Raw genomic sequence first — 12,370 nt, forward strand, 5'->3', positions numbered from 1 at the left:
CTTGCAGCCGTTTGCCACAGCAGATGATTTTCAGTAACTGAATGTGTTTAATTGTAGGCAGGGACATTACTGGATATTCTTGTGTAATTGCTACAGAATAATTTATGTTATACTTTGTTATTGCTACAGAAGAATATTTATTTTATTATTTTACATCTACAGTTTTTTCCCGGGGACCCTGTGACACCCCATTGAAGAGCCGTAGGCTGTGGATCTCTTAAGATCTCACTGTTGGGTTTGTAACTGTTGGGTCACATCCTTCCGGTTGAGTGAACGCTGGCGCGACTTGCTGCCGCTACTCACCGCTATCGCTGTCGCTACGGATTCCTGTCCTGTTCCTGTCTCTACGGCCCACCGGTGTCTCTGTCCGGTTGTTCCTGTCCATGATGTGGCCCCTCAGGATCTATGCACTGTCTGTGTGGGTCTGGATCTTTATGTCATCGATCTACCCACTCGGCACTGGGCTCCATCAGTATACAGCTGATGAGCTCCTCCGGCTCCGCTTCTCCCTGGCTGCTCCGCCGCTGGCTGCTCTTCATCTCCACACGGACATTGCCTTCCTCCCTCGTCGAAAGTACGTACATCGGGGCTCCCGTCGGTATTTCCATCAGGATAATTCCAAGCCAATTCAGTCCTTCTGGTCCACCTCTGGTCGCTCTCAACGGAACCCCGGCAGGTCTGTTGACCACAATGTTTTGGCTAACCAGCCCAGGTCGCCCAACACTCTCATCCAGTCCGACAGTACTTCCGTCAACTTCGGCCTGCTTAATATCCGTTCGCTTACGAACAAAGGACATCTCATCCAGGATCTCCTAACAGACCGTAAGTTTGACTTTTTCTGCTTGACTGAGACATGGCAACAGCCCAATGACTTTTCGCAACTCAACGACTCCACCCCCCCGGGGTTTGTTTACACCTGCCAACCTCGTGAGTCCGGCCGTGGTGGTGGCCTCGCGATAATCTATCGCGAGAACTGGAAAGTCTCACCGCTGTCTGTCCCTAGGTACAGCTCCTTTGAATCTGTTGTCTGTCAACTTTCAGGACCTACTCCAACTGTCATAGCTGTCATCTACCGCCCCCCAAAATTTAATTCTGTTTTCAATGACTTTGCTGATCTGCTGACCAACCTAGCTACTGTTTCCCCTAATATAATATTGCTGGGTGACTTCAACGTCCACGTGGATAACTGCGATCATCCTCTTACCAAGGACCTTTTATCCTGCTTTGATAGCTTCAGCCTTGAACAATACATAAACTTCCCTACCCACACTAAGGGCCACACTTTGGACCTAGTCTGCTGTTCTGGACTTACCCCCTCCAACTGCTCAGCTGACGAGCTGCTAATTTCGGATCATCTACTTCTGTCCTTTAATGTTCACATGACTTTCTCTATAATCAACAATCCTCGTATTATTTCTTTCCGGAATATCAAGAATATAAATCTTGATATCCTTTCTTCTGCTCTCTCTAGCTGCTTGTCTCTTAGCAATTTGGCTATTCAAGAGGATCTAGTATTTTATTATAATCATAGCCTCAGTAGTATTTTGAATTCTCTTGCCCCACAGAAAACCAGAACTGTACTGTTTTCTCGCTCTGCACCCTGGTACACACCTGAACTCAGACTATTGAAAGCTAAAGGCCGACGGCTTGAACGTCTCTATAAGAAAACTGGCCTTACTATTCATAAGGATATGTTTAGTAACCATGTTCTGTTTTATCAGGAATGTATCAGTCAAACTAAATCTGCCTATTATTCTACCATTGTCTGTTCAAGTGAGAACTCCACCAAGACCCTATTCTCATTATTCAACTCCTTTAACAGGCCACCTGATTCTCTGCCCGCTCATCTCTATTCATCTAACTTCTGCGACGCTCTAATGCTATTCTTTACCGAAAAAATTCATAAAATACACCTTGATTTGGTCCCTAATGCCCAATGTAGCTCCTCTGTCGCAATTCCACCCCCTTCTCACTTCCTCTCTGTTTTTCAACTTCCGTCTTTAACTGATATTGCTGATCTCATCCACAAATCAAAGCCTTCTACCTGCCAGCTTGATCCTATCCCCACTGTCCTTGTCAAAGCCTGTTTACCCCCTCTCCTTCCCCTCATATCTGCTATTATTCACTCTTCACTCACCACTGGAACTGTTCCTGCTTCTTTCAAAGTTGCCGCCATTACCCCAATCCTGAAAAAAACAGGTCTAGATCCCAATAACTTTAATAATTTCCGTCCTATCTCCAATCTACCATTCCTCTCAAAAATTCTTGAAAAAATAGTTGCTTCTCAAGTCCATCTACACCTCACTGATAATAACCTTTACGAAGAGTTCCAGTCTGGTTTCCGTCCTCTGCATAGCACCGAAACTGCTCTCATAAAAATAACAAACGATCTTCTTATGGCAGCTGATTCTGGTCTCCTCTCCATCCTTATTCTCCTTGATCTGGGTGCAGCCTTTGACACCATCTCTCATCCCATTCTTCTTAGCAGATTAGCTTCCATTGGTCTCTCTCATACTCCATTAGCCTGGTTCAAATCATACCTGTCTGACCGCACTCAGTTCATTCAATTAAAATCCTTCACTTGTCAGCCTTCTCCTTTATCTACTGGGGTGCCCCAGGGATCTGTCCTCGGGCCCCTTCTTTTCATCATTTACCTTCTTCCTCTCGGACATATTTTTCGTAAATATAATATTCAGTTCCACTGCTATGCCGATGACACCCAGCTTTACCTCTCTACCAAACCCGATTCTACTCTTCCTCCACCCTCCCTCACCCTCTGCTTAGCTGAACTCAATTCCTGGTTCTCCTCCAACTTTCTTAAACTCAACAACAATAAATCAGAACTTCTCCTGGTCGGCACTAAACGGTTGCTCTCCAGAATTAACAATTTCTCTCTCACCATCAATAATTCGCTGGTCCCTATCTCTCCCTCTGTGAAAAGCTTGGGTGTCCTTCTTGATAGCACATTATCTTTTAATTCACATATCAATAATGTCACACGTGCAGCATATTTTCAACTCCGTAATATCAATCGCCTCCGCCCTTTCCTCACTCCTCATGCCACTGCCATTCTCGTCCATAATCTTGTTATCTCTCGACTTGATTACTGTAATTCACTATTATTTGGCCTTACACAAAAATCCATCAACAAGCTCCAACGTGTCCAGAATTCTGCTGCCCGTATTATTACTAGGACTTCCTCTACCCACCACATCTCCCCAATCCTGAAGCAGCTTCACTGGCTCCCGGTTAAATTTCGCATCCATTTTAAAATAATCCTTTATACATTTAAGGCTATTCATTCTCTCTCTCCACCATACATCTCCGATTTAGTACAGATGTACCTCCCATCCCGGTGCCTCAGATCTTCATCTTCTCTTTCTCTCTCCGTTCCTTCCGCTCGTCTGATCACAATGGGGGGCGGGGCTTTTAGTTGCTCTGCCCCTCGACTTTGGAATTCCTTACCCCCTGACCTCAGAAACATTACTTCATTCCCTCTTTTTAAGTCCACCCTCAAAACTCATCTGTTTAAAATTGCTTATGTTTAAACCTCTGTATGTTCTTAACTTTTATCTGTTATTTTTACTATTATTGTGTATATTTTCAGTTTTTGTGTTTTTATCTGTTGTACAGTGTCCTTGGGTGCTTTGAAAGGCGCTATTTTTAAATAAAATGTATTATTATTATTATTATTATTATTATTATTATTATTATTAAGGCCATGTTACTCCTAAATTTCTATCTTGTTCAAAGAGAAGATATAAAACAAAGTTCTAAGCTAATCGACCTTAGTGTTCTCCTTTTTTAAAAAGAATTGATAAAGAATCGAAAATGGAATCGGAATCGTGAAAATCTTATCAATACCCATCCCCAGGTGTCATTCTGGGCCTCTACAACATTTTATTAGCGCTGTTTATGTGCAGCACATATTCAAGCTTGAAGGTCCCAGATCAGTTTATGTAAACTAGGCCTGCTTCACTCCAACTGTTGCTGGTAGTTCGTTTCCATCTTCATTCAAGTCAGGTCAGATGTTCAAAAGATCAAAGGTTACAGCAGTGCTAGTGCTAATTCACCTCTGAGGACAGAAGGATGCACTTTGCTTATTATTTGATGACAGTTTTCTTTCTTCACTTACGTTGTGAAAGAATCCGTCCCTGTTTCTGTAGCAGGCTGTAAACATACTTTAACAAGGGAGTCGGTGCAGATTGATGCGCTTTTGAAGCCTCAAGTGGCAATTTAGAAGAATTGTGGTTTCTGTTGCTACCACACAGCACACACTTTTCAGCTGCACGGGTTGGCTGCGTTGTCCTGCTATTGATGTAAATGTTGCTTTAACTGCACAACTAATTATTGCTGCAGACAGCGCACAGACATCCCATATCTACGTCTATCCTCAAACACACTGCAAAAATGTTAAGGAATTTAAGCTCAACTCCACCCATTAAACCAGGTCCTGTCCTGACACCGAGCCTTTACTGGAAATGACCTGTAATCATGTACTTTAAAAAAAAAGTGCATGATTACAAAACGTATTTAAAGGTCACACAGCCTAAAGTTACATTAAAAAAACTTTTTAACTCTGCATATTTTATCTTCTGCCAGCGTTTTGTAGCTCGCACATGTATCTAAATTACGCTGATTCAAAATGTCACCATGCATGTATTTTTTAATTATTGTTTTTAGTACTGATGCTGAGAGACGAGATAATCAGGGTTTTGTTCACTGAGTTTTTCAGAATTATGCAAATAAAGAAAAGACATTTAATATCTAATCAAAAGGTATTTCAACTTGTCATTAAAAAGTCGTGTTTGCTCACAGAGAGCTGAAAATACACTTTTTTCCTTTTACGAATAAAAGAAACAAATGATGCAGTTGAGATCAGCAGATATGAACTTTGTTGGTACGTCAGTGGTTTTTCTGGGCTCCTATGAGTCAGTGGTCGTCTCAAGGGCAAGAGAGCGCATTCAGAAGGTCTAGAAATGTGCAGAACTCCTTCAGTAATAATAAGAAGGAAGAATATTCCCGTCCGTTGGAGTAAACACGTAACCTCCACACATAAAGGCCATGCTTGAGCCATAGACTGTATATTAAAGATGGACAGTGCCACTATAACTTCACCCACTGATTCGCGAAGCTTTAAACGTTTCACATACAGTCTGTGGTTTAAACCCGGGACCCTCTCACTAAGAAGCCACGATGCTTATTACTGAGCCAACGTGCGGTCTTCATTTGGCTTGAGATAGAAGCTTTGAATAAAAACCTCTGAATGTGATGCACATTTTCACTCTGTTTTCAGATGTTTTAATGAGAAGATCTCCAGTCAAAAATGTAAAAAAGAAATCATTAGTTCCAGTTTTTCTGTCTGGTCTGATCATTTTCCAGCACACACACAGTCTTCACACGTCTACAACCTCTTTCCTACATTTCAAAGTGAGAAATAAAACTTTGATATTTGAGCTTTAATTGTTTGCTGTTCTGCTGAACAAAATGAAATGCACTCAATTCAAATTTAACTCGGGATTTTTAAAAGCTTCACTCATAACATAGACATGTGAGACATGTGAGACACACACTAAATAAACCTGATGGCCACAGCAGGTTATTAGAGTTCTGCTCCACCGTTGAACCCACAGACATCACAATCTGCACCTCCTCCTCTAATTCTGAGCCTCAGTGTTTTCATTAGAATAACACAACTAACATCATTTGCATTAAGTGGTTTTCAAACAGGCACTAAATGGAGAAAGCTGCTGTCTGATTTTTTGTGCACGTTAGTAATGAATAAATACACCACCAGTCTGCAGGTTGGCCTCTCCTGCTAAATGCACGCACATCTTCTTGAGCGGTATGTTGCATATGTTCGATAAAATGACAGCGTGTGACCTGCTGCTCTCTATCACACAAATGCAGACAGGTAATGAGCAGTGAAGGTGTGAGACAAGGAGGTGTTGCACATTCAAACACTTCAGACAGGGAGCTTTGAGGCCAGCTCACGCGTCGTACCTCAAAGCGCTGGGAGCTGACTTTCTTTCCCTTTTTCATCCAGGTAATGCGAGGCTTGGGCTCACCGACCGCCTGGCATACGAACGACGCCACTCCTCCCGAAATCCCCGTTTGATCCTCGGGGGACTTGATGAAGCTGGGCGTGCCTAAGGGAAAGAAACGGAGATGAGGGCAGGAAGAGAGCAAAAGCAGAGTCAGATGAAGAGCCCTGACAGAGAGACATCTCTGTACTTGCTTTAAGTCCAAGAACAATATGCTCTTTCAAAAGCTGTTTCATGCCTGTAGCCACACCCAGCCGTACAAACAGCCCAGCACCATCCTTTCCCTGAAAATATGCAACATCCGTCAGTCTTATTAGTGGCAGAGAGCAGGCAGATGTGAACGGACAGATGGAAACCTTGAAAAATCTGCTTTGAATGCATGAATAAACATGAATCATAAACCAGCCCTGTGACCATAATACTGTACATCACCAACATGAAAGGCTGGAACAAGTGTTGTGCATGGATAATATGCAGCTCAGAAGATCCTTTTTAAAATTCAGGTCATGGTCTCACATGTTAACCATACACAGTGGTGGTTTGGACCACTAGTGCAGTTATGATGCAATGTTTAAATGAGCACTGGACCTGTTCTCGACGAGCAACTTCATAAAAATACATGAGAAATGTAGCAATATATGTAGGGGATAGTTGTAACGTGGGTCAGTTGTAACACAATTTCTCCAATCAGGGCTAAGTTTCAAATGATGTGACTCATCCTGTGCATGTCCAACTCAGTTCTGCTATCACATGTGAAAAATCAGCACATTTTGTCAAACACAGACAATTTAACACGAAGAAAAGTAATTTGTATGCCAAAAGGTACGTTTTTCTACTTTATTTCAATTTCTAACAGCATGATCTGCTTTGCAGTTAAACTCATCAAACTTAAATGATGTTATTTGTATGTCTATGGGGATATATTCTGTGTAGGTCTTTAGTGCTAATGTTTTAGCTGTTGGCTGTAATGTTAGCTAGTTCATGGCTGTAGGAGTCTGTGTCAGTTGTAACAGCAACAGTCTGGGTTAGTTGTAACAATAATGCAGATGTTACAACTCACCACACTATTACTTTAACTTATATTAAACAAGTTGGGGCAACGACATCAGCAGAGAGAGGTTCACTGGTCGCTTTTGTATATGCGGTTAATGCCATTGGCAACACAATTCCTCCACTGTTTGTGTTCCCACACATACATTATGCAGACCACTGTGTCAGAGATGGACCAGTAGGAAGTACTGGTAGTGGAAATAAATCAGGATGGGTGCAAGAAACAGATTTCCTCATCTTTCTGAAGCACTTTGCAAACCACACCAAGGTAAGCCATGATAAAAAGTAATGGAATTGCGATGCTGGTGAACAACTACATTTTTTCAGCTTCATTGTTATGTTCAAAATTGGTGCAAGAGTTGTAGGTTATAATGCCCACTGAGCCAATGAGGCCAAACTCAAGGAAGACCAACCAAAATTAATGAAATATTCAGTTGCAGAAAATTCCATAATTTATCTTTTTTGGGGGGTTGGAATATGTTCAAAAGCTAGATTTCTGCATTCTGTCACACACACACACACACACACACACACACACACACACACACACACACACACACACACACACACACACACACACACACACACACACACACACACAGGGTTAATTGTAACATTTCACTCTTTGTGTTTGAGAGCATACCATGCAATGGGTAATTGTGCTGCAGAGAAAATAGCTGCACTATTTAATAGCAGAGACATGTAAATACTTTGCATTACATTTTGAATCCTCTACCTTAAAAGAGCTCCAATTTACAGACAGAAATGTCAAAAATGTTACAACTATCCCCGGTCTCCCCTATATATTTATAAAATCTGGAGGAGAAGGCTTACCAATGTAAGCAAAGCAAGACAATTGTACATGGCGCTGTCCAAGAACCACAGAGTGACTATAGATGTAGAACTTAAAGGATATCCGAGTGTAAAACTGCACAGTAAATAAGATTTAAAGCAGTCTGAAGATTTACAATTAAAAACACACAAGTTACCAAATGCCACAGACTTTCTATCGTATCTGTTAACATGTTGCTGCAAATTGATTCAGAGCATTTAACACTTCAGAGGGTCATTAATATGGACAAAATAAATCATTGGACATCCTCTTCCCTCCCTGAACGACCTGTACAGCACTCGCTGTCTCAAGAGGGCACGCAGCATCCTGCAGGACGGCACACACCCAGGACACCGGCTCTTTAAGCTGCTGCCGTCTGGCAGGAGGTTCAGGCTGCTGAACAGCCCTAATCAGTGCTAACAGCTGACCTGATTGGCTACCTGCCTGGACTTTTGGGGGGGGTAACGACAATAACAATAATAATATTTATATTTGCAACAAGGCGCAATGATTATAATAATGTGCAATACACTTATTCTTCTTTTTATACTTAACTTAAGTTACTGTGTCGTGTCGTACGCAGTTTTTCAGTTTCGTTGCACTATTGTACTCTGTATGACTGTGATGACAATAAAGAGATATCTTATCTGATGACATCACCACAGCCCTCAGCAGGATGAACATGATTGTGAGACTTTCTGAGAACATCGAGACGACGTGTTCCAAATAGTCGTTCTAAAGATATGATAAACTGACACGAACGTCACTGCTTAATTACTATCATCACACAAAGACATCCTGATACTGCTTCGACTTTGGTTTTATTTGGTTTTACCTTTTTCAAAATTATTCCTCAATCAGAGCCCGGATGCATCTCCTGGTAGTTGTGACATACCTGATGGTATCATGACTAAAGAAATATCCCTCCATACTTACAAATGTTTACTGAACAAATCCGAGTTATAAACAGTCATTTGATGTGTTTGGGGCAGCTGAGCTAGTTACAACTCGTGAAATGAAGTTTTGATTACATTTGTAGGGTTTGTTTCATCTTCAAGGTTTAGGGTTTGAAATAAAACAATAAAGCTACATCAGTAACAGACAACATACAGAGAGCCGAACATTCCCAGGAGCTTTGAAGAGCATGTTCAGGAATGATCTTAAACAGAGTGTATGTGTGGATTAGTCTGTCTTTGAGAAGCAATCACTGTGTAAACTAAAACCATTACAACAGTGTTATATGTCTGCGCTGGGGGCAGCGCTCTGCTACCACTAAAGATTATTTTTAAATGATTATTTAACCAGGGATCTGTCCCAGCAGTGTGTACGCTTCGCCTGACTGTGATGTAAAATCAACATTTATGAGACACAATCAAATCACTGTTTGTGCATATTTGTCATTTGTTGTATGACAACAGAAGCTGAGTGATGATTACATGAGAGCAGCCAAACTGTGTGTTTGCATCCGTGTGTGTGGTCCCAACACATCTAAGCTCAGTCTACAACCCAGATGCTAAAAGGAAATCTTGGTGCCAGAACAGAGTCGCAGAACAGAGTCGCAGAACAGAGCTGCAAATATGAAACCGACGCCTAGTTCATGCAGGCCAAGAAGTCGAGCTCAAGCCAAGCATTTCAGTGCCATCCCACATCGGCTGATGGGCTTAGCTACAAATCGAATTGGCTAATCTTATATACGGCTTGCTATTTAAACGGCCCATAGTTCCTCTGTGTCTGCAAGCCGCTTTGCAACCCAACTCCAGCCCAGTTCCTCCTTTTTACACCATATCTGACTTATATCTGTTTACTGTGTGCTCTGTTCTGAGCAGAGGCATTGCTGCTGCCTTCCCTGCCTCAGTCTTATGTACATATATGCACAAGGAAGAAGGGGAAGAACCAAAGTATAAGTTACTCCAGGTGGACATAACCGTCTACTTTTGTGTAGTAGTGTAGACGGGGTAATCGTGGCTCAAAGAGTTGGCAGTTCGTCTTGTAACCGGAAGGTTGCCGGTTTGAGCCTCGAACAGTCTCGGACACGGCAACACACTTCACCTACTCCCTACTGGTGTTGGCCAGAGGGGCCGATGGCGCGATATGGCAGCCTCGCTTCTGTCAGTCTGCCCCAGGGCAGCTGTGGCTACAACTGTAGCTGCCTCTACCAGTGTGTGAATGTGAGAGTGAATGAATAGTGGAATTGTAAAGCACTTTGAGGGCCCTGAAAAGCGCTATATAAATGCAATCCATTATTATTATTATTATCATTATAAAGCGATGCTGACCCAGGGACAGACTGTCTCTCTGAACCACATGTAGTATTTATGCACCAGTGTCAGTGATTTGTAGAAAAAGCCTGGTGTCCATATTTCCAGTTTTTCATGTAGAAGTTTTCCTCTAATTTGGTGTGAAGCTTGTTTTGGCAATGTGACAGCGTGCTGCTCTCTTACTGCTGCGTTAAGTTACTGCTGACGCAAATCCAGCGTGTCCTGCTGCTTCTGCATCACATTAAAAAACTACAAGTGACAAACCAGTCGAGCCACCGTGAGCTGAAGAAGCCTGCAGGTGTGACCAGCACACCTCCATCACACCATCAAGGTGAGCAGCTCTACCCTGCTGTCCAGGCTAATGCAGTGGAAGAATACACCTGCAGCTTACAACACACAATTTCTGCATTGCTCAGCTTGACTAACCATCCGATTAAAGAAAAACTCTAAAGGTTTCCAGGCAATTTAATCATTTAATCATCTTGTTAAACTAATTGCATTTAGTGCAGTTGTGTTACTACATTAACTTTTAGGAAATGCTGATAACATTTATGATAAATTGTTTTTCTCTTAAGATAATATCACAGAATCTAAATTAATTTTAACACAAAGCAGCGTCTTGAAAAAAGATAATTGATGTGGTGGAACAAGCTGGTCATGTGTGATGTTATTAATATCTCCAGCATTGGTCCGGCGAGTCTGAGCCTCGGCTCATGTGTTGAATTCTTGTTAAAAAGAACACCGAGTCCTGTTAGCGCTCCATGGTAACACCAACAAAGACCGGCTCTCCTTCTGAGACAGACTGCTGTGAGTGTGGAGACTTTGACTAATGATTAAATATTCCTTGTTGGAGCTCCTCACCTCAGAGGCCTCACCTTTGTTCCCACAGAACGAATCGTAACGTTGCTGTTTTCCTTTGGTAGAAGCGGCTTCTTTATTGCCGGGTCAGTGTGTAAAGACGGCTGAGACAGGTGGAAGATACTTGAAGTGTTGGTGTTATAAAGCATCAAAGTCTTGTCATTCTCCGTGGCGTCCTCCCCTGCGTCATCGCTGCTCCCGATTCCCCCCTGTCAGCACGTCTCCTCCAATAACACTTTGTTTCTCTGATGTAACTTTGAAAAGCAGCAGAAATCAAAGATCATTCTTCTCGCTGTCTGCCTGACTTCTGCTTGTGTGGTTAGTGGTTCATGGCTCCTTTCCATACAAAACCCTGTGATATATACACTTTCAGATTTTGTGCTACAGCACCCGAACTCACAAATACGCGAGTCCTGTGATTCAGCGATAAACACAAAGAAACATTAGGTACTTTCAGACCTTTTAACCTTTTTTCTGTCTGCACTGCACAAAGTGATGACCACTGTATTTCCTTAGGGCTAAATTTAAGGCAAAGAAACTGTTGATTTTTTACATGTGATGGTTTGAGAGGCACCTACGTGATCAGATGTGTACTAGCTTCATCTGTGGATGGGCCTTTAGAGCTGCAGTGCTCCCTCGCTGTAACGCGGTTCACCTTTCGCTGATTTTTTTGGTGCAATTTTGCATGTTTTTTTGTTTTTTTCACAGTGCATTGTGTTCTGCGTCCTGATTGGCTATAGACCATTGTCAATCAATCTCATGCTGCGTCTCCCGTACAGTACAAAATGCTTTCAGCTCGTCAAATTTACATAAATCTTTGATGGCAGTGTGAGTCTGAAGTGCTGCACTGTATGTTTGTTTTCTCCCCAACAAACACGACACTAACTGACAGGCCTGCAGTGTTGGGGAGTAACGGAGTACATGTACCGCCGTTACGTATTTAAAATACAAAATATGAGTAACTGTATTCCGTTACAGTTACCGTTTAAAAAGGTGGTATTTAGAATACAGTTACTTTGTTGAAATAAATGGATTACACGGCGGTACTTCCCTGTTTCATATTGTGGCGGGTCAGGACTGTTTGGGTTTGTTTGACAGCTACGTTCTGTTGTTCCAGGCAGCGTTACGGTTGCCATGGTTACAGGGTGATGCTCTCTCTCTGCGTGTTTCCTGGGTGAGAGAGCGCCTGTTGTTGTTGTTGTGCTAAGCTAATAGGCAGAATGCTACAGGTATAGCTCTAAAGAATGTAGCATCATGGGCAGTGTAGTCCGTGCTGCAGGGAGAATGGACTGCCATACCCGTTATGTGTCTGTGAGCGAGGGAGGGAG

The 12,370-nt window shown here is 42.4% G+C and overlaps 1 protein-coding gene across 6 annotated transcripts in view; it reads right to left on the reverse strand.

Annotated features, from left to right (window-relative positions):
• Positions 1-12,370, reverse strand: part of ptprfa (protein tyrosine phosphatase receptor type Fa) — a 385,498-nt gene that overhangs the window by 230,669 nt on the left and 142,459 nt on the right. For all 6 annotated transcript variants that reach the window (XM_087852896.1, XM_087852895.1, XM_087852893.1 and 3 more), the window contains one exon: positions 6,004-6,149. In XM_087852896.1, the coding sequence (XP_087709022.1) occupies positions 6,004-6,149 (146 nt within the window). The remainder of the gene's footprint in view (positions 1-6,003; positions 6,150-12,370) is intronic.

This window comes from Neolamprologus brichardi, chromosome 15 (genome assembly GCF_056152115.1).
Source record: "Neolamprologus brichardi isolate AB-2024 chromosome 15, ASM5615211v1, whole genome shotgun sequence".
In the NCBI taxonomy this organism is placed as follows: Eukaryota; Metazoa; Chordata; class Actinopteri; order Cichliformes; family Cichlidae; genus Neolamprologus; species Neolamprologus brichardi.